Source organism: Hypoxylon trugodes (genome assembly GCF_022578975.1).
Source record: "Hypoxylon trugodes strain CBS 135444 unplaced genomic scaffold F4822scaffold_1, whole genome shotgun sequence".
NCBI lineage: Eukaryota > Fungi > Ascomycota > Sordariomycetes > Xylariales > Hypoxylaceae > Hypoxylon > Hypoxylon trugodes.
In genome coordinates this window covers 3,422,074-3,450,040 of record NW_026250016.1, presented here as the reverse complement: position 1 = coordinate 3,450,040, position 27,967 = coordinate 3,422,074, and the positions used below count along the sequence as shown (strand labels likewise).

The 27,967-nt window shown below is 46.6% G+C and overlaps 7 protein-coding genes across 7 annotated transcripts; 4 read left to right on the top strand and 3 right to left on the bottom strand.

The window, feature by feature from the left end:
* The first annotated feature begins 430 nt into the window (after positions 1-430).
* F4822DRAFT_34928 (uncharacterized protein) lies at positions 431-3,099 on the top strand. The gene is made up of 2 exons (XM_051455930.1): positions 431-587; positions 641-3,099. The coding sequence occupies exon 2, from the start codon at positions 717-719 to the stop codon at positions 2,898-2,900; it is 2,184 nt and encodes a 727-aa protein (XP_051319823.1). The 5' UTR covers positions 431-587; positions 641-716; the 3' UTR covers positions 2,901-3,099.
* A 1,283-nt stretch (positions 3,100-4,382) lies between these two features.
* On the bottom strand, positions 4,383-6,248 carry F4822DRAFT_386901 (BAR domain-containing protein). Its single transcript, XM_051456749.1, has 6 exons — positions 5,944-6,248; positions 5,784-5,865; positions 5,646-5,728; positions 4,982-5,585; positions 4,793-4,924; positions 4,383-4,726 (listed from the first exon to the last, which is right to left on the bottom strand). Exons 1-6 carry the CDS (start codon positions 5,976-5,978, stop codon positions 4,691-4,693), a joined length of 972 nt encoding a protein of 323 aa, XP_051319822.1. The 5' UTR covers positions 5,979-6,248; the 3' UTR covers positions 4,383-4,690.
* A 621-nt stretch (positions 6,249-6,869) lies between these two features.
* On the bottom strand, positions 6,870-9,322 carry F4822DRAFT_435827 (glycosyltransferase family 2 protein; the record flags this gene model as incomplete). The annotated part of the gene is made up of 2 exons (XM_051462243.1): positions 6,870-9,135; positions 9,186-9,322. The coding sequence occupies 2 exons, from the start codon at positions 9,320-9,322 to the stop codon at positions 6,870-6,872; spliced, it is 2,403 nt and encodes an 800-aa protein (XP_051319821.1).
* Positions 9,323-14,448: 5,126 nt separating this feature from the next.
* Positions 14,449-18,534, bottom strand: F4822DRAFT_424511 (ARM repeat-containing protein; the record flags this gene model as incomplete). The annotated part of the gene is made up of 8 exons (XM_051460163.1): positions 14,449-14,949; positions 15,004-15,312; positions 15,380-15,697; positions 15,751-15,905; positions 15,959-16,250; positions 16,306-18,356; positions 18,413-18,457; positions 18,516-18,534. 8 exons carry the CDS (start codon positions 18,532-18,534, stop codon positions 14,449-14,451), a joined length of 3,690 nt encoding a protein of 1,229 aa, XP_051319820.1.
* Positions 18,535-20,825: 2,291 nt separating this feature from the next.
* Positions 20,826-24,330, top strand: F4822DRAFT_34684 (uncharacterized protein). The gene is made up of 2 exons (XM_051455896.1): positions 20,826-22,845; positions 22,898-24,330. The coding sequence occupies exons 1-2, from the start codon at positions 21,048-21,050 to the stop codon at positions 23,803-23,805; spliced, it is 2,706 nt and encodes a 901-aa protein (XP_051319819.1). The 5' UTR covers positions 20,826-21,047; the 3' UTR covers positions 23,806-24,330.
* A 742-nt stretch (positions 24,331-25,072) lies between these two features.
* On the top strand, positions 25,073-26,849 carry F4822DRAFT_34676 (uncharacterized protein). Its single transcript, XM_051455893.1, has 4 exons — positions 25,073-25,582; positions 25,634-26,255; positions 26,314-26,687; positions 26,739-26,849. The coding sequence occupies exons 1-4, from the start codon at positions 25,157-25,159 to the stop codon at positions 26,808-26,810; spliced, it is 1,494 nt and encodes a 497-aa protein (XP_051319818.1). The 5' UTR covers positions 25,073-25,156; the 3' UTR covers positions 26,811-26,849.
* On the top strand, positions 26,737-27,817 carry F4822DRAFT_34669 (uncharacterized protein). Its single transcript, XM_051455891.1, has one exon. It carries the CDS (start codon positions 26,826-26,828, stop codon positions 27,462-27,464), a length of 639 nt encoding a protein of 212 aa, XP_051319817.1. The 5' UTR covers positions 26,737-26,825; the 3' UTR covers positions 27,465-27,817.
* Positions 27,818-27,967: the final 150 nt, after the last annotated feature.

The following is a 27,967-nucleotide window of genomic DNA, read 5'->3' as shown; positions in this document are numbered from 1 at the left end:
GAAAGTCAGCTAATCTCAGCATCATCCAACACCCGACCAAGGTGGCTTTGACATGAATGTCACACCCCCGGGTCGGTGAGCCTGGCAAATACTATATATCTTAGCCCATTGCATCAAACTGTGTTCCCCCGAAACTCACGCGATCAAATATGTGCTTCCGATTTCGGTAAGCTGCATAGGAGTCTTTATTATTAGGAATCGGTCTTCTAATTAAAATTGACCGGTGAGATGAACAGGCATATTGTGTAACCGATCGTTACTTGTGGGAGGGTGGTTATCGTACGGCAGCCTATTGATGTGATGAGATGCAATATTTCTATGTGGCATCCCCTTGAATCAATATGAAAAACAAAATACCAGTGCTCGATCCGATATGTCATACGCCATGAAACTCAGCCCTAACTTAGTAGATCGTAAGCAGTTTGTGAAACCCCAGATGTAGTTATCCTCAGGTCACACGGTCCAAAGAGCTGAAATAGACACGTTTGATCTAACAGGAGAAAAGATGCAATGTATAGAAGCCATGTCTTAAATTCGTAACCGCCCGCTTTGTTATGCCTTGCGGAGGTCGATCAAGTCTCAGTATTGTAAGTACGTCTAGCTACAAATAGCCCCTGTACCTAACAACCGTCCCCATGAGTTGTCTTCAAGCTATTCTCTCATTGTTCTGCCCTGGTCTATTCAGGCGTAGTGACCCCAACGATCCTCCTCCTACCATGTTTCACGACGGCTCGATTTTTGACAAGTCGGGAAGTCGACTCAAAACACTTTCTGAAAAGTTACACGACAACGACGATGCACTCGGCCAACACTTACCAGGCCTTGCCAAACTCTTCGAGGACATTGTTGACACCGACACCGATGTCCCTCGAGAAGAATCAATCCGTAGACTTTTACAAGTATTTTGGAAGTCAGAATCCGACAGCACGTATAGCGGAACTCTCAACCGCTATTCGAACGAAGAAAGAGAATTTATAAAAGCGTTCGTGGAAGGTGAAAAGCCCGCAAAAGACATCTGCGATAAGTTTGAACTGGGAGTATCGCTTGGTGCTCGTGAAGAACTTCCTGTTCTAGAAAAGGAGGGTGATGGGCCCTTGAATTCTGTCACAGAAGCTGCTGAATCATTGGCCTCCACTATCTCCGAAGTTATCAAGGGTGGTGATGATGTCGCTCTCTATAATGACGAGATGGGGAAGTCGAAGATTGCAACGTACCTCAACGAGAAGTTCCAGAACTGGGGTCTTACTGTCAAGAATATACCTAGTCTCACTTATGTCCCGAGTACATCCTATGGTATCCAACAGATTGTGAAATATGCGAAAGCTCACAACTTGAAAGTGAGAGCCTCCGGCTATCGTCATTCATGGTCACCAGTTTTTGGCGAGGATGGCCAGATTATTATCTCAACTCTAGGCTTGTACCGAGCGACCGTACTCCCAAACCTCGAATCCCTTCCAGGATCCGAATATTTTGTTCGTGGCACTGAACTCAACAGCATCGACTTTGTGGGACAGCCACAAAAGGGGAAGAAGCGATTCGTTCGCGTAGGGACCGCGGTTACCAATCAGATGTTCAGAGTATGGTGTAACAAACAAGAACTAGACGCTGCTTCGAGTCTCCCCATCAACGTTATTATGGTGGAGATCACGTTCGGAGGCTCCAATGCTCCTATTTGTCATGGGGCGGGCCGCAGGCATCCTACTCTCAGTGATCTGGTACATGCCATCGAATATGTGGATGTGAATGGCAATATACAGACTATCAGCAAGGACGCAGATCCCAACTTCATGGCTGTGGCTAGTGGATGCTTCGGATTGCTGGGAATCGTCACTCATATCACCCTGGAGCTCGATCCTATGACATACGCAGTTATGATGCCTCAAAAAATACCAGTCATGCAAGCTATCCCACCTCCACCTGGGTTAGACGAGAAGGAAATCCCAGAGGCTCTGAGGATTGATATGACGCCGCAACAGCGTGCCGAAGCCCAGGCAGCCTTTGAGAGGCACGCGGCAGATGACTTCTACTCCGAATGGTTTTGGTTCCCATACACAAGCAAGGTCTGGGTTAACTGTTGGAACGTTGTAGAAGACAGCATAGGATCGCAAGAATACCCAAGCAAAGCTGACGTCCTGCTCCAACTCGCCGAGACTCTCGCCATACAAATTATTCAGGACTCTGATGCCATTCTCAAGCTACAGAACATATTCCCATGGACACAGGCCACATTGGTGTCAAAATTCGGCCTGTACGCTATGCCGGAAGTTACTGATCCGAAAAAAGCGATCAAGACGCCACTTCCAGATGCGCTACACTTCCGGAGAGCTATCCAAAACGTCAGGGTACGAGATATCGAAGTCGAGATCCCATTACAACCGAAGGTCGGTAGCTTGAAAGACGCAGGGCCAAACGACCCAATCGACTGGTCTTTCGTGCAAAAAGCATGGTGGGACGCGATATTGGCGGCTTACAAGTGTAAGGACACATGCCCACAGCGTATGCCCCTAGAAATGCGCATCACAGGTCCTTCCAATGTGACCATGGCGCCATTCCGAGGACACAACCTCGGTAGCTGTTCGATCGAGGTGCTAACGCTGCAGAATATGGAGGCGGAATGGAATTCGTATGCTCAATATGTACTTGACCAATGGATGGCGCTTAAAGACAAGGACGGGAAATACCTCGATACACGACCTCATTGGGCCAAGGATTGGGTGAACACGACCGTTCGCGGGCGTCCGATGGTTGAATATATGAAGGAATCGTATCGAGATGCTATTGTCAAGTTTCGGGAAACGATGGGTCAGATTGCGGAGAGACAGGGTTGGGATCTAAAGGAGGCGCAAGGTCGATTTAGCAACGAGCTCTTCGACAAGATCTTCTTCAAACGGGAGGACTAGAAGCGCGTAAGTCGTATATTGTAAAATAGAATATTTTAGAACTTCGCTTCTTTCGGAATGGGAAGGATTGCATCAAGAACTTCACTGCGTGCCCTCATCTACCTTAGGATTATTACAATCATGCCCATACGAATAAGAAAAATAGAAAAGAGAACAAAAGAAAGAGGAATGAGAGAAAGAAGATTGATAAGAAGAATATCTAGGCAGTTCTGTTATTTGCAAAATGTTTCTGTTGTTCGAATCTTGGTGATAGCATGCAACAGTGTGGTTGAAAATTGCCGCCGACAACAGGCACCCGAAGCGTCTCTCATTAGCACAACAATTGACAGATCAAGACCGACAGAGTTTGACATTTAATTTCACGGTAAGAATCCTCTAGAATTAATTTCGAATTATTCCTATATCTCATGCACCGCACTGGTAAGCAGGGGGGGGCCAACACCAATATTGCGACAACCACCACTCCATTTCAGCAATTCCAAAGCAGTCTTCCTCATGGCGATGCTCAGAAGCACCGATCATAACGAAAACAGAGTTAAAATATCAAAAATTGCACCCACTACGATCCACGAGGGATAATAGAAGAGGATCGACTCCGCGATGTGCAATGCAGGTCTCCCCCCTTAAATACCCATCTGCTTGAGCATAGGAATTTTGGGCAAGGTAAGTATGGAGAAGAGAAGGGAAAAGTGAACAGAATCAATGGGAGGATGGCTAGGTATTTATAGGAAAATATTGGGCGGTGTGTGGTGGGTGGTCAGTGTGTTGGCAGAATTCCTGCTAGGCAACCAGAACTGTAGTTTGCACGATGCAAGTTCCTTTAGTGGGTCATAGCACAGGTGCTAATTTCCTTGTACGAGCCCTAAAAGGGTCCAATAAGAAGGAAACAATGCTGCTGAAGGGCAAGCAGCTTGTTTGTTAGGAGGTAGTTCTTGACGCAAACACTGTATTTTCAGCGACTCTTTCTAGGATCCCCAAGTGTACACCTTCTCTGATGTGTATTTCGAACCTAAAATCGGAAAGATCACGCTCACAATACGTCGTTTTTATATACAGGCAATTTCTTAACATTTTGATATAGCACCTTCATATCTCTTTAAGGAGACACGACTGTCGCAAGTTACCAAACAAATTATTTCTTACAGAAGCCACATTATGTCGTCGTTAATTTTATAAGAATACGAAACTACGTAGCGGATGTTATGGTCGAGTGAACGTGCCACTGTTACCATCCTATTACCCCAGATACACTTGCCCATATTCTATAGTACGATTTATTTAAACGCAGCTACACCAGGTAGATCACGTAGCGCGGAAACTACGTATGTAGATAAATCATAAATCGTACATGTAGTACCTACTTGAGTGGGTGTCGCTGCTTACCTGGGCGCACCATTGCTTCATGTACAAAATATGTCTTTACTGATGAGAAGCGACGAATTGGCTCCCACTACGAATTCACATGCAAGAACACCCATTAAATCATAGTTGTAAAGTAGTATCAATTGACTAATCTCCCATACGGAAGCAGAAATTGAAATATCAAGTAGCAAAGTTCATTAGAGAAAATCCTGCAAGAACTTCACTCCGGTCTATATCACACTTGTCCGAGCACGCAACACGCCAGAATAGCTAGGCTAGCGAGTCAAATAGAAATAGAAAAATGGAATCCTGTCACTCTCTTCCAAGCTCACAAGCTCTCAAGATTGTCCGTAGTCCCAACCAGGTGCTAAACCCTATGACGAAAGAAGTATTTCGTTACATCCAAGGGTATCGCGGGTATCAATCATCTACGAAGCGCTCTCACGGCTCTTGCGGTAGTTGGCCTTTAATATTTATGTTAGTCACTGTCGTATAAAATTTATTGTAGAAATTGGCTTGTTGTAACTAACCTCTTGCTCAACCTGGAGACCCTCGATGACGGGGGCAAGCTCGCTTAGGATTTCGGCGGCCTTCTTGTGGTACTCGAGCTGAGCAGCGACGAGCTCTGCAAGGTTGCGAAGGGGCTCGGGGGTGTCCAGGACCTAAATTTCATCATTAGCTAGAAGTACCACGAAAATAAAATTTTTATGATAACCTACGTTCTTCATAACACCAACGGCCTCCTCAGTCTGAGTGACAAACTCATCCTCGGCCTTCTCAATTTCTTCCTGGGCCTCAGCACTCAACTCATCAGTGGTAGCGGGGTGATCTTCACGTGGAGACGTGGGACCGATCTTCCAAGTGTTGCCCTTGGCGCGGGACTTGACAGAGTCCAGAGTTAGGCGCGCCTTCTCAACGTTCTTGCGCGCACGAGTCGCGAACATCAAATTGGTGTTGAGAGTGGTGTTCCAACCAGCTAGGTATCGGCTCTGGATTTGAGCATCTTGCGCAAGACGGGCCTCGCCCAGTCGCTCGCTCGCTAGCGCATACTTCTCGAGGGCGGTCGCAAGAGGATCCTCGCCGGCGCCGGTGTGTTGCTGGTGTAGAACTTGGGAGCTAGCCAAACTGGCACGTGCAACGGCGTGGGAGAAGGTCTTGGGCTGGGGCTTCGCAGTCGGGGGCGCAGTTAAGGCAGCCTGAGCTTCGGCAGGGGTTGTAGCGGCGGAAAGTAGCTGGACCTTCTCACTAACAGTACGGCCAAGGTCCGAAAAGCTTTCCTTGATGTTGGCAGGGTAATCGTAGGCTTCGTGAGAGTATTGCGAACTGCGAGATAATGAAGTGTCAGTTGAGAGATCTCTACGTATTGCGATTAGAAGTACTCACGTCACCGCAAGCATCTTCTGGTGAACCTGCTTGAGGGCATCGACTCGCTTCTCTAGGTCGATATAATCAGGAGGGAGTTGGGTCTATAGCTCTCTATTATCAGCAACGTCTTGAGGATTTGGAGACAAGAAGTACCACCTTATCCTCAGCCTGACCAAGTTGTTCCTTGGTGTACTGAAAGGTACGAGAGGCAAAGGGAGTGATTTGCGAGCCGATATTGCTATCATGATTGTTAGCGATTTCGTTTCTTGATTGTAAAAAAAAAATACTTTTACTACGACGTAGAATATGGGTGTACCTCAAACTATTGCCGAAAGCCTTGAAATTATCCATGATGGCGGTATTTTAACGGCGCGAAAGAGTGGAATGTGAATTTCGATTGGGGGATTCGATCGGATTGTGATGTAGTTTAAGTTAAGTTCCTTAGAAAATTGGACAAAAATGGACAGATGACGAGTTTCGAATGTTGCAGGTTCAACTCTAAATCCACGTTAAGTTTGACCTTAATCGACTGCCTAATCAACCCGTTGCTGGCTTTGTCAGGGGGGCATTGTGTCGCAACCCACTTAGCGTTAACCTGCTAGAAACATTGAACCTTGTTACATATGTAGAAGCTAGGTACCTAACTGGCACGTGAGATTATTACGTTCACCCCGCAACCCCTTATTGTTCCTAGCATTTGACACACGCCGGATTGAGTTATCAGCTGATCGGCAGCTGTCATTAGTCCTGATCTACCCCTGATATTCCTAATTAGTCAAAGCTGTATTCCGATATTATATTATTGTACTAGAAGAACTGGTGAAGGAAATAAAAAAAATTAATGAAGTTTGCTTAATCGTTATTTATTGATTTTTATTTATATTCCAGAATCGCAATACTACAATATCGATACCGATACCAATGCGTAGCTCATAATATTTAGATTTTACCATGACCATCTTTCCATCTCGCAATACCAGCGAGAAAACCATAGCGACGTTTCATGGGTGTTAAACTGTGTACTATGTAGGTAGGTAATTAAGGAACATGTTCCTCCAAAAAAAAGGCGTCTAAGTAAAATCTGCTGCTTTACACAGCGTCATAAATGCTTTGTTTTCTTACCGCCCGGTTAAACGCCTTCTATAATGCAAACCTCCCAAACTACCCCCTATTATGCAACACGCCTCCCAACGAGGCCAGCTTCTAAATGTGATAATTCGTAATCCTGAGAGGAGTTTCGCTTCATCTGGGAGTATTCGGTCTATAGGACCTCTTTCGTCCGGAATTGGACCTGTCTATTTCTATTTCGTCCCCATCATGTGCCGGAGTCCGCAAAGGACTAGCTTGTCCGAGCGGGCTCCTCCCCGTTCTGCGTTGTTGTTGATTTCCCCGGTTAGGATGATGTCTTGATGCTCTCGAGTGATCTGGAGGAGGTTGGAGAGAAGACCTAGGTCCAGGCGAAGGCGCACGAGAGGACATCGATTCGGGGGTGCTCTCGTTGCTATCGTCCTTATACCGTTCGGTTCGGATGGATCCTGAAGCTTTCGTGTCGCTTCCTTCCCAACCATTCTTTGCTAACTCCATATCTGAAAACTCATACACTTGGCCCCGAGGAGGGATAGCATATTTCTTAGAGTTCTCAATGAATTGGTTGTATTGACTGGCTTGGGCCATTTCGTACTTCTTCCGGTCTTCATCTCCCATGATGCTCTCCACCCTTCGCGGCAAATATACCGAGTTATTTCCAGTAGTCAAGAAACTGTCGACTGAATCACGATTATGAAGAGAGTATCGTGGAATGGGGCCATCGTATGGTAACTCTCCACCTGGCGCATAGAAGCTGTATGTTGACTCCTCCGGATATGCATAAAATCCATTGGCCTTCTTCTCGGGAGCGGCGAATTTCCCCTCAACCTTTTCAGGGGGTAAGACGTTGCTCTTCGATCTTTGAACTCCACTGGTCTCTTTCCCTTTGCTCCTTTGTCGCTGTACTTCAGCAGCCGGGATAAATGTCTCTGGCACGACGTTGAGATCATCTCCGGCCTTCTCAGCTTGTTCAACAGCCTGTTGAGGAGTCGTATTGGCGTCGGCAGTAGCGGCGTCAGCACGAGGTCCACCCCAAGTTCTTTGGCCCGCAGTGAAAATGCCATAAACCATGTAGTACCAATTGAAAAAGGGATTAAGAATGAACATCATTGGGTAGAGCCAAATCTTAAACCGCTTCAATTTGCAACCAAAGTATATCATCATCAACCAGTTCAAACCTAATGAGATAGCGATGAATCCAACAGGTAGCTGATCAATTCTCATAGTAGTCGTCATTATCGAGAGCATCATGATGAAGAAGAGCAAAGCCGTCGTTCGTATCGTGTTCTGCATGAACCGCACCACAAGCAAGATAGGATATCGTTTCCAGAGACGCCAATCAGTTAACATGCAGACTTCGTTCGTGATGAACCCAAGGAACCATCTTCGCCGTTGCTTAATCAGCGATTGAACAGTCTGCACTGCTTCTGTTTTGCAAAAAGCAGAAGTGCACATTTGTATCTGGTACCGTTTCTTCGCTCCAATCATAAAAAGATGTGTAAGCCATCGATCTTCACCTAAATGGCTTTTCGCGAAGTCAAATAGATCCTCGCACTGCTCAGCCTTATCAGCGAAGTAGTATTTGGCCATTCTTCGGAACGCCGAGAAACGTAACATAGTTAGAGCGCCTGGTAAGCAAGTAACAGCACCGCAGCCGGACTCGACAGTCCTTTCGAATAGCTGACCGTGTATGTATTCCATGTCCTGAAGCAGAGTAATGATACTATGTTTTCTAGTTGTCGAGGTGATGACACCCGTCATAGCCAACATATCTCTACTATTCCCAGGGCTAAGCTCCATATCGTAGACGAAATTTTGCAGACAGACCCTATCCAATATGCAATCCGAATCGATGAAAAGAATAAAGAGGTTATCGTTTCGTTTGAGGTACTCTTTATACACCTTATCGATGAGTTTGAAGGTTGCTTTCTGACAATGACGTTTGCCTCCGTGGGGAAATCGAGAGACTGTGATGCGAGCCGCTCGGTAGGTGACGTCGATACTCTTAGGATACGATTCTAGCGTAAGAGGGACACCGAGTTTCTCAATTGTGTTGAGATACAGTTCATCCTCTTGGTCTCCGTCGAATGAGAGAAATACGTGGATGCATGAAGGAGGGTAATCGCAATCCACGACTGAGTTGACGGCGGTGACGAGGATATCGGGCTCTTCCTTGTAACAGGGCATAACAATAACGACTTTTGGCGCGGAAACTTCATCCAATACTTCTTTAACACGTTTCGTCCTCCCAAGCTGATGAGTGACAAGTTGATAAACACAGAAAAGCCATGGGATGGTCAAAAGACCTGCAAAACTCCAGAACGCAAACCATTGTAAGATGTCGACCATATCGGGTGGCCAGTACTGCGTAATCTGGCTGGGAAGAGGTAAGGTGACGATCATAATAGGCAAGAAGATAAATCTGGTCTTCGGTTAGTTTTAGTTTAGTTATGTTCGTCTATAGTAACGTACCGAAGCCCAGTGAAGAAGATCCCAATGATAATTGCCAGTACCCGAATTGTCCAATGTTCGGCTTTTTGAAAGACCTTGACGAGACAGTACAAAAATGCGGATAGCCACAAAAACCATTCAAGAAGGGCCGCCAGCATAACGATGCCAACGATGGCGGTGTAAATAATCTGCAAAAAAAAGGGGGTTATCAATACATATACATGACCAGGAAAGCCCATATCCATTCATGGGGAGTGAAGTTCTTACCTCGTGAACCGGCCATGTTGCAGTGATATCCCGCGCCATTTTGGAGCTTAGCGTTGACTGTCCAAAAGACTCTGGCCGAAGGATTAGTAAAGCCAAGGGGGTTTTCAGAAGATAAAGAAAACCCGCTGAGATAGATTCTTCAGGTTGGAATCAGAGTTTTAAAAGGCTAGCTTTCTAGGCAAGCATCGTTATGGGTATTGACGGAGAACTGGGCGTTGACAGGCTGTTCTTGTTACACAAATATGCTTATTTGCGGCTACCTGCAGCTCCACGCAAGGAAGACCCTCGTTCCGAACTCCGTAGTCTCGGAAAAGGAACGAAGCCGGTCCGTGTTGAAATTTCTTTATACGGTGAGGGATGTGTTCCGTAATGGTTGGATTGTGGCAGTTGTTAAACCCCAAACCTCGGGATAGGGAGGTGGCGTAGAGCGTTGTTGTCAGATGTGGGCTGACCAAGTCTTGGGTAAGGCGATGTCTCACAACAATTCGTCCGTACACGATAGATATAGGCGTTGAATTGTACAACGGTCGCGTTATCCACTTGCTATTCAAAATATCGTCGAGTCCTAAATATTCCTATTCCAATTCGAGCAATGTCTTGGCAAATTTGAGATAGCAGGACGGCCACTATAACGAAAGAGTTCCCATCATGCGCCGGGAAGAAGTAGCCAGTAGTATTGTCCCGAGTCAGGATTCGGAAAAGGGAGAGGAAGCGACGATAGCAAGGTGAATGAAGGACTGATAACCAAGAAAGTGACTGAATGAGTGAATATAGTCGCAAGCCTCAGCAACGGTACCGAATAAGATTGCCTCTAGGGGCCTAGTATGTATTAACGGTAGGAGAGCGCTCGAGCTGGGCAAAGAAGATAGGGCAGCTAGAATGGGAGGTTAGTGAGCTCTATGTATATCAGTCGGGGCGACATTTAGGATCTAGGCTTGTCGGTCGAAGGATGGATACAATGCCTGTCAGTTGGCGGGACCTGCAGACAAGATGCATGTAATTGGGACTCCTAACCCCCTTGACGATGCGCGGTCTGGTTTCTTTGGACTCACATGGGTTATGATGGAATTTGGTACCGGGTCCGACAGGGAGTAAGGGACTGAAGCCGGCTAGAATGTCACTGCGTACGACGACTAATAAGCATAGACGCGGTCAGTGTAAGAATTGCGACGATGACCGTCCGACGTCTGGGCTCTAAAGCTAGCCAAGTCGGACGCTTCCATTGTAGGCCACGTCGGCCACAACCAGGGAAGAAGTACGAAAGTGGTGATAGAAGAGATCTAGAAGGCCGAATCAAGAGCAGGGATATAGAAAGACCTGCTGCCGTTCCCCTGCACGGCAGATGGATCGAGTATGGGACATCTGTGTATATTCCCGATCTCGTTTAGTTATTACATAAACATAAACATAGGAAGAAGAGAAGGCCCCCAGCAACTAGGTACGCATCTAGGTACCCAGTTTGGGTAGGATCGTGTCTGAATATACTTTTAGTACTAACCCATTTCTTGGATAAGGCTGGGATAGTTTGAGTAAAAGGAGAAACTACTACTTGACCAAACCAACCTTAAAGATATGTATACAGAGTTCAACCAACACTCACTAGTACCTTACTCCTTCACTTATACCGAAACTAGAGCCTAGAAACTCGTACCTATACTTCTATCGAACATGTCGACAGGTACCGCGCTCGCGATATAAGATGCTTAGTTTATACGGTATTCAGAGCCGCCCCAACCTTGACTTATGAGGCGGGGAAGGTTAAAAGGAAAGAAACAGGCGAGAAACCAAACAATAACAAAAAAAAAAAAGCAGTTGGGTGTCTGGCTGTCTGGCTGTCTAGAATGCCCAATCAGTTCAGCCAGCCCTGCTGCGTGGCCTGCCTGTAAAATAAGTGGGTTGAAGATGCAACTCGTCCACTTTAGCCAGTAACTTCTTGATTCATCGACCTTGCTAGCTAGGTGCCGGGCCGTTTTTTCAGAGCAATTAATATTCTGTTTTTGCTCGTTAGATTTCTTTTTTTTATAATACCACCAATAAAATCAAGGGTATACGTATGTATCTGTCGTAAGTTCAACTAACTTATTGTTTGCATCTACAGTACTTAGGTAGATTACCCGATCGATGGGTTAGGGTGGATCGACAAGAGAATGTGACTCGTTAAAAGTCGGTGACGTGATGAAGCATTAGAGGCGTTCGAAAATGCTAGACAGCATGCTGAATACGAGAGTCGCACAAGATAGATACGAAATATCACGGGCTAGAAAGTCCGGATGGATCAAGCCACATCATGTACGTGGTCTGTTTCTCCCTGGACAAAAGATCGTATCTCAATCGTCGGAACATACATATGTACCATAAAGCCTGATTAAATGGCTAGAATACATATACTATGTATGTAAGGGTGAGAGGATTTAGAATAGAGATGTCGATCGTGGCGCTAGATGAAGAAGAGTTAAACGTCACAAGCGGCTCAAAAAACAGAAAATGGTGGGTGGTATGGGTGCCTGGTATGGGTGCCCACGGGCGGTAAGGGTGCTAAAGGTGGTAAAAGGTGGGCTTTAGTTTGATTCTAGGCGATAAACAAGCGCGCTAAAACGGGGGGAATTTGGGGGGATCTAAGCGAGGGATCGGTGTTTCTCACTGTAGAAAGCCTAGGCTAAGATGGAGTAGGTTAAACCTCGCCACGTTCCTATCCGGTAGGTACACTCTACACTGACAAACTGACAAACTGGTCAGGTACGAATTAAGTACCGATGTAATCAATCTTCACTTCTTTAATTAAGCGCTTAACTCAAGGTGGCAGCTCACGGATTTGTGGGGGATTTGGAAATCAGATCTCCGATATGCGAACGAACCACAAAATATCATCACTTCTCTTTTTTCTCTCTTCGCATTCCTTTGCCCGGATCTCTTCTTGGGTTTCATCAAGATCCATGCGCGCACACGTAAGCTGCAATATGTTTGTCCCACGAGAAATAATATATTAATTTGCAGAAGGTAGTAGTCGCAAGGGAAGAAAAAATATCTCGCCAATATAAAATTTTCTGGGGGAGCCTAACACGGAATCTCAATGGTTAATTTGCGTTCCTCGTTGCCATCGTTGCCAGGTTTTAGTATAGCGTCGACCAGCCCGATATCAACCGGTTTATCCGGCATCCCGTTGGATGAATCACAATCCGTCGGCCCTGTCAAGTGTCAAATAAGTGACTAAAGAAAATTACCTTCCATCGCAAGCCCAATATGATTTTACATTGTCTAGTAGTCTACTAGGACAAGCGAGACTACTAAAATAGAGTCCATATCTATTTGCAATTCTGCATTGTCAAGTTCGTGATCGCGTTTTCCCGAGTACGTGGACCCCTTCCGGCCGGGACTGGTGCTTAGGCATCTAAAAGTTCGCCACGATACTGACTAGAATAGCTGCCGGCCTCGACGCTTTCCTCTCTGCCTAGGGTCTAATTCCCAACTGCAAAATAGCCAAAAAATACCCTTATGATACTAGTTGGATGACTGTCCATCTCCGGGTATCTAGATGCGTACGTAGTCCCTACTCGAGAACTACCTAGGTAGACATCCGAATTCGAGCTTCTAGATTGTCTACCGATAGAATGTGAGTAATAATATACGCAGAAAGGGGGCAGTAATTGGACTCCACCTAGCCTTCTGCCAAGAAAGTGTCACACATTCCACAACAGCAAAGAGCTGACCATAAATCGCTAATGAATTTTAAACCATTCGGATAAAGAGAAAAGTAGCACAACCAAGAAATCTCATCGTATGACGTGCTATGGTGTGTGCTCATTCAATGGCAGTTCTAACTCCAACGCAAGTCTGCATTATGCGGCTAGCTCTCCTTCGTCTCTAATCTATTGACTTCGGATGCAGGAGGCGCATCGCCAAGATTCAAATACGGGCCACAACGATGGACAGCTCCATGCAGTATAACCCCACATACGATGTGTGGCTTGTTAGCAATAATGGTGAACAAAATCGTGAAAAAAAAGGGTTTTTAAAGCTGTCACACATGCGCTCATTTATATCCCTTTCGCCACTTTAATCGACAAATGTAAAAAGACGAGTCTAGCCCCCAACAAATACACCGAGGGGAGCTATTCTTCTGTAGCAACAGGACAGTCCGTCGGATGGAGACCCGAAGACACCGGCGATATCTTCAACAGGGGGCTGCTTCTTAGGGGGGAGGCTATAGAATTACCACTTCGGAATTTCAAGAATAATTGAAGATGTGGGTTCCTGCGGAATCACCGTATTAGCTAACGTGAGGTATATAGGATGTTTAGTCTAGAAAACTAATGTCTGCATCTAGTAGTAGCATTCACATTGACTATCGAGATAGAGACGTGCCACTATAAAGATACGCATATTTAGCTAGAACGTAACGAGTGACTTGAGCTATTAGCCGCATACGAAGAATTAAACGCAGCGCAATTTGGCAAACGCCAAAAAATCAATCTGCAAGTGACGGTTTGTCAGTCTGTCCGCAAGCATGTAGACCATCTTGCGATGCATGCTTAGAAGACGAAGTTAGGCAGCAGAACCTCATCAGTTCCACACCGAAATGGTCCTTCCGGTTGTTCCCTGGATGGCCAACAGAGCCACACCACTGCTTCTCAACCCTCTTGGCCCGGATCTCCGACGCCCTTGAGCTATCTTCCTCTCCCATCGGCCTCCTACTTGCCGGTAGCTCGCGTGTATCAGCACTAATGTCGGTTACTTGTTATGGCATAGATGCTGGAACCGGCGTTAATACGGCTTAAATGTATGGAACTCTCGTTTCATGTCCTTTCGTCGGGGAATATGGTATGCTCTGTTGAAGCTTGTGGCTTCCACATCAGACATGGCACATAATCGGCGGGTGTAAAAACTCCCCCGCTACAATGCTCGAATGGGATAGTATATGTGGACTCTGACCGGTCGAGAGTGTAAATCAAGTCCTAAACTCGCAAAGATGAGTTGTATATGTCAGCGTTTTTCCTTTCTTGGGGATCGTGGGTTTCCCCTAGCGCTTTCCGCGTCCTCGCCGAGATTGTAGGCGGGTTCTGGATTGAGCGGAAGGAGGCTGGCGGTTATTTAGTCTACTTCCATCCACTCGGTTGGGAGTAGATTCAGTGCCATCAATAGTCTCGCTGGCAGCTAGACCTTTAGGGTCTCCACTGTTTTGCTCGACGTCATTTCGATTTGTTTGGGATCTACCGTACCAGTCAACATCACTAAGTTGTAATCTGCGGACGCGCTGTCCGCTACGCTCCTTGTTGGGTTTATCAGAGCGGCTGGGATGGTAGGAGGATGACTTTTCGTGACCTGAATGAGTAGAATCGTGAATATTTGCGTTCGGGACTATTGGGGTCATATGGGTATCACCATCGGGGTCTTCGTTCTCACGAAGGTCATAGTTGAGTACCAGGTTTTTGATACGCTGCTGTTCTTCCCTCTCTGCTTGCTGCTGGGTCTTCATGGCGACGGCAAAAGTCGAATCCGAAGGAAGGGCAACAGTTCGTGTCTGTATGTGTTAATAATGTACGTAAAAATGCATACCCTGTTAGAATAGACTCACCTGTTGGCGGTTGCCTTTCTTTGTCAAAAGCGAGAACGCCATCGTGCTAGATGGCCCCTCATTATTTGCGGATTCCGTTTCTATTGTCGAGGAAACGTCGCGAGTTTTGGGTCTGATGGGTAAAGGCGCGTCGAACATGATCTTGCGATCAAATTTCCGAGATTCTAAACTTTCAGCCATCATCTTCGCATACTCACGTTCAAAATCCGCCTCATCCTCGGGATCAACTTCTTCGGTCTTTCTAGTCACTACTATTGCTTCCTCCTCGGATTCGAAATCGTCAGGTGATTCTAGCTGGTTCTCGGCGTCCTGTATAATATGAAGACTTGGTTAGAGCTGGGAAATGATAATCATGGGTGTAAGCAGGGATGCATACCTCAGCATCATCTTCCTCTCCAAGCTCTGAGTCGCCATCGCCGTCAGCCTCAGGGAGTACAATGTCACCGTCACCGTCACCGTCGCCATCACCATCGCCACCGTCATCGTCAGAAGAGGTACCGCTAGAAGCCTCATCTTGATCGGCGCCTTTGTCCAAGCCGGCATTTTTCTGGTCCTGGGCTACCGCAAGTTGGAATGCTTTTGCGGCTTCTTCTAGGGTGCTTGCTAACTTCCACTGGGGCCTGGTAAGAGAAAATGTGTCTTGAACAATGAATTCAATGTCCATCGGTAGAGGTTGCTTTGTGTGTATGTAGTACTGCAGGGTTATTAATAAGGGTCTAACACATAACGGCATCATTTTAAACCAACCTGAAGAAAGGAAAGGAAATAATCTAGCTTCTTCCCCGCAGCACCTCGGTTGAAAAACATTCCGCAGGTCTCAAGCATCGTAGCCACCAGACGAATTCTAAAATAGTCATCAGGTAGATCGAAAGGATTGAGACGTCCGGGAATAGGTGCGCCGCCTAGGCACTGTTAGTTTAACTTTGGGCTGCTGAAGATCGCTTATATAGCTTACCGTAACCGAAAGTCATGATCTTGTACATAGTGTCGAAGATCACGGGATGCTCCAGCATTCGATAATTATACAGTTCTCCCAGGTACTTGACTTCAGCAATACGTCTTTGATTGAATTTAAAATCATTCTGCTCAAGTCCGAATATCACAGATTCGATAACATTGTCGATCACTGTAACAGTAAAGTCCGGATGATAACGATAGATGGCACTGAGCAATATAGCGAGAATGTGGATACTGCCGTACTTAACTTTGGCAGGTCTTGAAAACACCTTCGTTAAGATGGCCACTACCTGTTGTTGCATAGATTAGAACGTAGGCCTAACAGCCGTAGCTAAGATGACTTACCTCAGGTTCCTCCCAATGGAGTCGACGGATCTGCTTAAGAACCTTGGTATAGTTACGTTTCGTTAGGTCAACGTATACTAGTTTGTGTATGAACAACTCAGTGGGGGTGCGCTCCTTTTGTTGAATCGATGCTCTCTCCGGTGGATCAACGTAGTATATTGCGTTTTCAATGAGCATACGCTCCGGCTGACCGATATGCTGAACGGACTTCTTGCGTTGAAGTGTTTCTAGGAACGTTGCCATGCGCGGAGATGTATCTGCGTTACGGAGTAGATATCTACCACAGTTCTCTAGGAGATTACAGATGATCTCGATATTCATTCGTGAAAAGTCGTCAAGGCTAACTTTCAAGCAATGAAAAACGACGTGTTCAGGGACAATACCGAATTTCGTGAGCTCGGCGAGGTATCGAATATTACTTAATCGTACTTGACCAAGGAAATCTTTCTCCTTACGCCGCTGAAGACTGCGAAACTCGGCATCGAGATACTCTACTACTCCTTTGGGGACGTCCGGCATGTATCGCCCGAGCGTGGCTACAAGTCGAGACCAGAACGGAAGAAGGTCCGTACGACTCTTCGGTACTTCGGTGAGACCCTTAACAAGCCGATTTCTGGATGCTTTCGAATTCAGAAAACAGAAGTCAATGGCGGCCTGGTCAACGGCATCCTTGTGCGTAAGCTCGGGTAGTCGAGTGAGTAGGACATCCACCTGTGCACCGATAGTCTTATTGGCAATGGCAGTCGATTGATCATCATTTGCTTCTGACGCCTTAGACATCTCTGTAGCGTCGACGGAATCCGCCCTTTTACCAACTTGTTCATCTGTATCGGTCTTCTTCTTTTTACCATCCTCAAGTAAGATGCCAGGCACTTTGCCTTTTAGGTCCACTAAATTTTCGTAAAAACGGCGTTCATCCTCATCTTCCCAGATGCCCGCGCCCTCGCTCTGTCCACGAAGGTACTCCCCGGTCTTTACTAGCCCAATGGCTCCATTAGTGGTTGAAAAGCCATCGCCTGTTTCCTTGAGATCTGGCATCTCAGTACCGATCGCATCGGCGATGACCTGAGCATTGCTTACGAGACGTTCTTGTGCTTTTACTTGTCGTTCGAAGTTGGCCTGGCGATCTTCGAACACCTCACCGGACTTGACATACGCCTCCGAGTTTCTGCCTCGTTGTGTAACAATGTTCTTCTGATCTCTGATAAGATGAGCTTTGACGTCCTCGAAATACCGTTTCAGAATATTCCTGAATCGTTCTTGTAACTCGGAGCTGGCAAATGGGGGATCATCCGAACTGACATCGCCAGCATCCTCTCGTTTCTCAGATCGATCGGAGTTATCCTCGGTGGACTTTGTTGCACCATCCTCTTCTACAATCTTACGGCCTTCCGATCCAGCAGATTTAACTCCTAGAATATCCCACCCGAAAGATTTCACGAAAATGACCAAGAGAGGTAAATTGGTATGCTCCCGATCATGGCCCAGAAGATCCTTAAGTACCTCAAGGGGGAAAGGCTCAGCGCCGCCCCCCTTTGTAGAATTGGCCGTCTTAATCTTGAGTTCGGCGTTCTTTCCGTTGGCGCCTCGGGTTGCATCGTCTGGCTTGACGTCATCAAGGGTTCGTAGAACGCCCACCAGCCAAAGTTCAGTGATTACTCTTAAAAGGGCTCGTTGTCGAACGAGTCGTTCCTTCTCTTCTTTTTCGCGGACCTCAGGGGCAAGAGACTTTAGCAGACTCTTGTCTGGTGTCGCCATCCCCTTGCCAAGGAGCCATCCTAAGTATTCGGTGAACTCGCTGGGTCCGAACCGTTGGTGTAGCGCGCTAACAATTTCGATCGCCGCATCGATTTCTCCGGGGGTTTTAAGCTTGCTTAATCCCTCGTAACAGGCTGAGATAATCTCGGATAGGTACTTCAGAAGGCTCAGGGTACGTATTTCTTGTAGGAACGTGTTCAGAGTCGCAGGAGTAATTGCGGTACGTAGTCGCTTAATGAATGCGGTATTCTTCTTCAAAGAAGAGTCGAGAGACGGGTTGACAGGGAAGATATCTATCGAATTGTCAGTCGCATTTTACATTATGACAGGTCGGAAAGCTATAAAATACCAGGTTCATTATCCCACGCGCGTTGGTTGAGCGATAGCAACTCGCCTACAAAATCCAATATTAATAAGATGGACAAAGACCAATGCGATAGACGTTAACCAACGTTTTCGTGAGCGGTCCATGCTGGACGCCGCTCGTGGGGTGGTTGTTTAGTAAACCAATTACTACATTCGCGACGGTGATGACCGTGCTAAGGGAGAAATCGCCCCCAGAAACGGAAGCGACACGGCGTATTCGGCTCAGAGGGCATCGGTAAAGCAGATTGACTAGCCTGCCCTGCGTGAAAGAAGCAAAGCAAATGGACGGACCAATGGAATTGTAATTCGTTGACTAAATATTGACAGGTTTTCTAGAAAGGGTGTCGTCGGGGATAAGGTGTAGAGGTTAAGAATGTTGGGTTTGAGGTAGATAAGAAATGCGATCTAACCTCAAAATTGCTGAGGTTACAAAGTAGAACGTGGGTTACGATGGCGAGAAAGTTAAGCGTCTAAAGTTGAACGAAAGACGCCTCCATGAATGATGTCGTTCGAAACTGACCAATGAGATGACGAGAAAGCAGCATTTTCTTTGCAGACCGCGCGAAAATCTCGGGGAATCATAAGAAGTAACCTAGAAAGTTTAAGGGCGAAAGAGTGAACAAGATACGGCGGGGCAAGGCAATTTACAGCGGGGTGTTAGCCCACCGAGTTCAGCCTCGCACGTACCTAGGTAGCTCAGGTGCAATAGATGGCCAATGCTCTTTCAGTGAATCGGTACGAACCCGGACGGGTGAGGCAGGCAGGAACCTTACGCGAGAATGCAGGAACGCTGTCGTACAGTCACCTAGGTAGGGCTATTAAATGCCCTAAAACCCCCTAAACCATAATCAATTATAGGGCAAAATCATCTGTTACAGTATACCTAGGTAGAGTTAAGTGAAGGTACTTACCCCCACGCTACACCTTTGTTATTATTGAAGAAGGTAACCACACCTTTGTAAGTACTATCGGATCTGTACCCGGCACACCATTAAATGCTATTTGAAGTGCCTAGGTACGGAAGGTGAGGTCACGGGTACTTTCGCTGTTAAACCTTACAGCCCGGAAGGTCTTTTCTTCGTTGTTAGCCCATAAAATTGCAACCGGCCCACCTAATATTTGTTCTTTGTCCCGTCTTCATCGAGAATTTACAACATTCCTATTGTATGGGCAAAGTCAACGCCCCAGGCATTTCGCTAATACTAAGCCTACTACATACCATCATCGCACAAACGAAAATGCGACGCGATTGCTGTCCGATTCATGAAGGATATGCGGTATCTAATCCGCAATCTACCTAGGTAGATCTTGACCAATACAACTGAATATGACTTAACCAAGCAGTGATTTCATAACCAGACCAACTAGTTGGTTCAATGTCACCCATAAGAATCCAACTGATGAGACCATTTATCATGCGTTCTTTACGGGCGAATTGAGACGAATGAAAGGAGATCCCGCCGTGTTTCGATTTCCTTCTATGCGGATACAGCCGGCAACTAGGTTCTGAGCATTCCCCCAACCAAAAATCTCAGACCGGCTCTTCTAGACATCTAGATATTCGGGAGCGAAAACCGAGGATAACTTGGATCGCTCATTCTCGATAGAGTTAAGAGTATCTATCTAGATATCTATCTTCGATCCACACTCTGTTATCGGGCAAATGGTTCTTGCTGTTAGGTACATGCACTGTCGACATCAACGTCATGAACAGCCTGTCGGTATCACATCTTGCCTCAACCACCTCGATATCCGGACAGGTATGATGTAAGGTATCTTATCTGTTCTATTTCGTACTATATTCCAAAACTACCCCGTTGGCCGATTTTTTGATGGAGCACCAAGGCAGTGCCTAACCTAGTTGGTTCAGATCTAGGCGGTTTTCATATCTCCGCTGAGCTTCGAAACTTGTGCTTCTTATCTGCAGCCATGATTCGCTGCCATCGTCAATCTCTTAAACGAAACCCAATTGCTTCTGATAAGCCCTGGACCCCGGCCAGATTTTGATGAATACATCCGCGGGGATCTCTCTTCGACTGACTGATGCATCTCCTCGCTTCATAAAACAATATCGGAGCTAGTACGTGGCTCCTAGCTAGAATGCCCGAGACTCCTCCTATTTGCAATGCCCGCACTGTCAACGGGCCAATTCTAGATCCCCGAGCGTATACCATTTGGTATTACTGTAACTTAATTGTCATAATTTCCACCTGGTTGGAGTTCCAGGCGGTTGTGCGCATATCGATGCATTGCAACAACAGGCCGGGATTTCTCTCTAGTCGCCTACTTACGAATTGGAGACGGGGAATACTTGGACAACTGTTGCGTTCGGTGGACCTGCAGTCAGGTGTTTTCAACAACCATTACCATGGATATCACAGATCACGAAATGGAGACACATCTTTTGAACATGCATTATTTACTTCATCCCAGCTAGGACCACGTTATTTTCCCTTGCCTCACCTCTTTCCTTACTGGTTCCCTTTTCTTTTTTCTCCCCTTTTATAGGATCCTCTGCAGCTAGGAGAATTTCTCTTACGTGTATGTTCTGCGTGCATGGTCACACATATTCCACCGTTGGTGACAGTGACTCGAAAATCATCCCCTAATTCCGAACAATGGGTATTCAAAGTCCACCCATCAGCCTCCCGCCGCCTCCCACCGTACATTCGTTTCAGTATCCTCCGACACCCCCAGGAACGGAGAGTAATTCGAGGAGAGAATCAAGAACAGGTAGTGAATTCGAAATTGAAAGCTCGATAAGCGACGCCGATGAATCGAAATTCAAAGGTCCCCGGATGTACCCTCTTCCACCAAGAAGTAAACCCGACAACAAGGTATTAGCGGAGGACCTTAAGACTCCAGACAGCCATGTTGTCAGGGATCCCCGCCTTATTCGTCTTACTGGCGTCCATCCTTTCAACGTTGAGGCGCCTTTGAGCGAGCTTTTTGACGAGGGGTTTTTAACAACCAAGGATCTCCATTATGTTCGCAATCATGGACCAGTGCCTCTAGTAGAAGATTCCGAGGTTATGGATTGGGAATTCATAATAGAGGGCATGGTAGACAATCCCATCAAACTAACCCTAGCACAACTCCTCCGCGAATATGAACAAGTAACGTATCCGATCACCCTTGTCTGCGCCGGCAACCGAAGAAAGGAACAAAATATCGTCAGGAAAACTAAAGGATTCTCATGGGGAGCAGCAGGTCTGTCGACGGCGCTATGGACCGGGGTTGTCATTGGGGACCTATTGAGAGCAGCCAGGCCAAAGAGAGGTGCGAAGTACGTGTGCTTTGAAGGTGCCGATAAGTTACCTAACGGCTACTATGGGACCTCCGTCAAATTGAACTGGGCCATGGATCCCAATCGGGGGATCATGGTTGCTCATAGAATGAATGGCGAGGAGCTCACTCCCGACCACGGGAAGCCTCTTCGGGTTGTCGTACCGGGACAAATAGGTGGTCGGAGTGTGAAGTGGTTGAAGAGGATAATTGTTACGGCGGCACCTAGCGATAACTGGTATCATATCTACGATAACAGGGTGTTACCAACTACTATTACGCCTGAGATGAGCGCTGATATGCCGGATACGTGGAAGGACGAGCGCTATGCCATTTACGACCTCAACACGAACAGTGCTATCTGTTATCCAGCTCATGACGAAACACTTGCGCTAACACAAACTATCGAAAGCTACCGGGTTCGTGGATATGCCTATGCTGGAGGTGGTAAGAGAGTAACGAGAGTTGAGGTAACTCTTGACAAAGGAAAATCATGGATGCTTGCCAATGTGTCATACCCAGAAGACGAATATCGACTTGCACCCGAAGGAGCAGAGTTCGGCGGTGGGCGGCTAGATGTTTCTTGGAGAGAGACATGTTTCTGCTGGTGCTTCTGGGACCTCGATATTCCCATACCGCAACTGCAAGCAGCGGATGACATCCTAGTACGAGCCATGGACGAGTCCATGATGGTACAACCGCGAGATATGTATTGGAGCGTCCTTGGAATGATGAATAACCCTTGGTTTAGGGTCGTTATTCACAAAGAGGGCCATATGCTGCGATTCGAACACCCAACTCTACCGGCTTTGAAGCCCGGCGGATGGATGGAACGGGTTAAAAAGGCCGGTGGGAATATCTCTAATGGGTATTGGGGAGAAAAGTTATCCCGCGAAAAAGAGGACGTCATCGAAGAAGAGCCAGCGAAAGAGATTTGCATGATCAACAAGAATATCAGTCGGAAAATCGCTCTTGAGGAGTTGAAGAAACACGATGGTGATGCTGAGCCGTGGTTTGTAGTCAACGGAGAAGTTTACGACGGAACGAAATTCTTGGAAGGGCATCCGGGTGGAGCGGCGTCAATTGTCGGCGCTGCCGGACAAGATGCTAGCGAGGAGTTCCTTGCTATCCGTAAGTTATCAATCTCTAAACATGGCCGTGATTGGTGCTAACATGAATATAGACAGCGAAAATGCCAAGGCGATGTTAGTGGATTATCACATCGGCTCTCTCGACGAAGCCTCGCAAGCCACCCTAGCCAACGGAGACGTGGAAGAAGCCAAGTCCTCGACACCGCGAAAAACATTCCTTCAATCCAAAACTTGGACGAAAGCTATTATGTCTGCCAAGGACAAGATTTCAGATGACACGAAAATCTTTACCTTTGACCTCGAACACGCCGACCAGACTTCTGGACTCCCCATCGGCCAACATTTGATGATACGGCTACGCGATCCCGTCACGCGCGAAGCCATTATACGTTCATATACTCCTTTGTCAGAGAGCGCGGAGAAAGGAAAACTGCGTGTGCTCATAAAAATATACTACGATAAACCTGGAAGGAAAGGTGGAAAGATGACCCAAGCACTGGATGCAATCCCTGTCGGTCACTTCGTCGACTTCAAAGGCCCAGTGGGCAAGTTTGAATATCTAGGTCGGGGCTTATGTACGATCTCCGGCCAAGAGCGGAGAGTTAAGCGTTTCATTATGATCTGTGGCGGCTCCGGGATTACCCCGATATTCCAGGTTCTCCGAGCCGTATTGACAGATCGCGAAGACTCTACTTCATGCTTGGTCATTGACGGTAATCGCATCGAACAGGATATCCTCTGTAAAGAGGATCTTGATAAGATGGCCATCAACAATACCCACAAATGTCGCCTGCTATATACTCTGAGTCAAGCTGGACAATCATGGACTGGTCTTAGGGGTCGTATGGACCAGGAACTCCTCCAAAAGGAAATTGGGCCTTGTCGTAATAACAACGGTGAAGACTTGGTCCTCATTTGTGGACCTGAACCTCTCGAGAAGAGCGTCCATACCATATTGAATACTATGGGCTGGAAGGATGAGAATCTGCTGTTCTTCTAAGTGCTCCGTGTTACAAGTATCGAGATACCATTTTTTATATGGAATAGCTATGCACATACTATAGACGGCATGATATGGGGTGCTATTCATATATACGTAGGGAGATTATACTTGCGAGAAGTATATATAAACGATACCCAGGTGCTCAGCGCATATGTTGCATGTTCTGTAGAACATTCTTAACAATACCAGCTCGTGGGCATATTGCTAGTTATTGAAATAAGATATCTGAAGGCCCTATGGATACTTGCGATAGTGTACTAGAGTATTTGTATATACTTAAGCGAAAGGACAAGACAAGGTAGTCGTGATTGGATACCGATCGTGTCAATATAGAGGAATAAGTATATGCTTAACATTCCGCGAATCTACCGACTAGAGACCGTGGCGCTGATTTAAATATCGCAACGGAGGGGTCGGCGTTATGCTTCTATACACGTTTACAATGAGAACTCGAGCACGACAAATATACAACTCCCGCTTGGATAGGCCTTCTGTCTAGGAATCCGCTATCCACCTATATATACTGTAGATGTTCGAAGTTGAAAGTATTATGACGTAGTCACGATAGTCCATTTTGTCTCCGAGGAATTCGCCGTGATACCTTTTCTATAAAGCGGTCCTCGCACTCGAATGGCTAACAAACGGCATCACACCGCCACATCAAGTCTGCAACATGATCGAATCGATCTAATATTGACTGTAGCCGGTCGACACGTCTTGGTTGGATGCGAACATCCACGGCCTCGAGGGATAACCGCCATCTTGCATTGCAGCAAATGAGTCCTGAGATTGGGGATCCAATGAAATATTTTGTAACGAAACAATTTCGAAATGAGTTCGAAAGAATGCATGTAAGCGTCGATACGAGTACTTGGGTACCTTGGTCCTTGTACGGACCCACTTATGCGTTTGCTTGCAAGGATCAGTGGACGTACTGGATCGATTGGGCTACATATGTACCAGCTGGTATCTCGAGTACCCACCTATTTCCCAAGAAATGTTTGGCCACAGTTTTCCCAAACCCATAATACTGTGCTAGAGGTACCTTGTACCCCGTTATGATGGGCACAATTTAAGGTTCATATCGACATCTCGTCACCTCGCGCGGGTCCAGCTTCCCTCGAACTACCTAACCCAACTACAACAACGGTTTCAACCACAGTCGAATTTCTGTATTAAAATCGCAAACCTTAAATTTTACTGCCAAATCTTTTTCTGGCATTGCAGACCGCTCCGCATTTCTCGAAGAAGCAAACTTAAAATTAAGCTGCACTTTACGTAGTTAATTTTTTTTATTTTACACCACCTCTTTGTCACAGACATCCATCTTTCATTTCCTTCCAACTTAATGGATACCAATAAACGCAGTCCTACACCTGAACACCATCCACCTGAAGATCCCGAAACCGCAGCTGCGCGCAAAGAATTAAAACAAACTGTCATTTCAGAACATCATCATTCATCATCAACAATGTCTACCGCAAAGGCAGACCCCGCGCCCAAGGCCGCTTCCAGCGGTGATAAGGCATCTACGAAAAATCCTACCTCCGATCGCGGCTCAGTTGAGCCTCAGAACGACGATCTCAAAGATCAGGTATCATCTCCTAAGAAGAAGCGAGCACGCGATGAGCTCGACGAATCTCGAGAAGCTCCCTCCGATGCGAACGGCGACGTTTCCCCGATCGGCGCCGATGGTCGAAATGATGAATCGGAACCTGAGAAGAAACGTCCTCGTGACTCAAGCCAGTCCAAGGCCAAATCGGATGCGCCTACTGTAAGATTACACTGTTGATTTTAATTGACATCATTTACTAACTATTTGTAGACTACATCCGAATCCAAGTTTTCCAAGTCGACGGACCCTAAGCCCGATTCGAAGAGCGACAAGCAAACCTCCGAGAAGCAAGCAACGACCATTAAGGATAACGTTGCCGCTGATAAGGATAAGAAGGGTGCAACATCTACATCGGCATTCAACAGTTCCGGGATTGCGGGTTTCGCTACCCAGGCTTCGCCTTTCCTACAGGCAGGCACAAAACCTCTATCATCTTTTGCGAGTCCATCGACCTCGAAGTCTCCTTTTGGTGCCCCGGCTGCTACCACATCCTCTACCACTACGGTATTCGGCGGCAGTAGTTTATCCAACGGAGCTTCGCCTTTCGGCCAAGTAGGTGGAGCACCAAAACCTTTTGGAAGCGCCGTCTTTGGTGGTACCTTTGGCAGTAAAATTGGCAGTCCCTCGCTCACAAGTTTTGGCAAACCCGGCGAGTCGTTTAAGAGCAACAAACCGGCTAAACCTTTCGGAGCACCAGCCAGTGAAGAGGAAGATGATGGCGAAGAGGGCAACTCTGACAATGAGGAGAAGGCCGACAACGAAGAGGAAGAGGCCCAAGAAGAGAAGTCCGTCGCAGCTGACGACAAGAAGAAGCAAACGAAGCTCCAGCGCGGTGAGTAATCTAATGTAACTATTTTCCTTAGAGCCCCTAATGCTAACATCCTCGATAGTGGTTGTTGACGATGGCGAGGCTGGTGAAGCTACCATCCTCCAGGTCCGTGCGAAGATCTATCACCTTGACAAGGCTAGCAGCTCTTGGAAGGAACGAGGCGCTGGAAACCTGAAGATCAACGTACCAGCATCTTGCATCGATTTTGACGAGGACACGGGCGCACCTGTTCCTGGAAGCTTCGATGTGTCTGCTCTCGAGGACGCCCAGTCAAAGGTAGTCCGCCTAGTCATGCGACAGGATTCAACTCACCGTGTAATTCTCAACACGGTCATCATCCCGGCGATGCAATTCCAGGAGAAGTCGATGGTTAAGGCAACCTGTGTGTTGTTCACAGCCATTGAGGATGACGGTGCCGTCAGCATTCAGCTCAAGGTATGTTTTTTGCTTTATATTAAGTATGATATTATTCTAACAATAATGTAGATGAATGAGGCGAATGCGAAAAGTTTCATCAACGAAGTCGGCAAGATTCAGCGCGAACTCCAGTCGGTCTAGAAACCCCAATCTGGAATGCCCGCTGCTGAAAGCAAGAAAGTTGCTCGCGACGACCTTGAAGATTACGAGTTTTACGTTCAGGATGATGAAAATGGCGACATCGTCAGTGTCAATGATGAGAGGGACGCGTCTACCAATGTTGAAGAGACTACGCCTAAGGTCTCTGCTGACGGACGTGACGCTACTGAAGATGATGATACCGGAGAAATTAATAATGAGAAGGATATTGCCGACGACGAAACTATTGTGAACGACTGCGTTGAGGATGAAGGTGTCATCAACAAAATCGTTAACAAGGATATCGTCAACAACGAAACTATCGGCGAGGGCACTACTAAGGGCTTCGATGCCGTGGGCCCTAGATCTGAGCAAAGAGAATCATCGCTCAATGATTCTGGTTATTTTTCGTCTGTAACAGTCTCCAAGGATCAAACTTCAAAGGATATGGACAAGGAGAAGGCTTCTCGCGAGCCAAGCCCGGATAGCGATTCTTCGAGATCTTCCCGCAAGCGTAGAGCTGATGAGGTAGAAGGCGCAGAGATGGAAGGCCCGATGACACGATCCAGGAAGAAGAGATTAGATGCGGCTCGCTCTGCTTCTAATTCTTCCCCTCGTTCACCACGTTCCCCTACCCGTTCTCCTCGTCGAAAGTAGACATGCCCTAATAGAAGGTACACGTCTAATGAGGTGTTTCATTGAGTTACGATTGTATGGAAAAGGAGTTATGGAATGAAGCATTTTCAAGGATGGTCTTGGCACGGCAGTACGAAGGAAACTGCTCACTCATAGAGCATAGATGGAATATGGTAGCTAGCATGGCATCCGTTGGAAGCAATTTTATGATACCATAAAAGGATAGGAGATTTTAAATACCAAACAGCGCTTCATTGCTTACACGAAACCTCATGGATTGTTTATAACATTGTAAGGCATTATCATCGAGTCACTAACAAAATGATACATCTTTTCTTTAATAATATCCTATATTACTTATAATTATATTAAGACAACCTTGTAATGATCATTTTCTTCAAATTTCTGGCACTGTGAAGTATTATATTCTCGTTTCTGGATGTCACAGCAATTATTACATAATCACCAAAAATTGGAACAAGGGAAGGTCACATGTTTCCGCTTGAATTTCGCGCCACAATAGA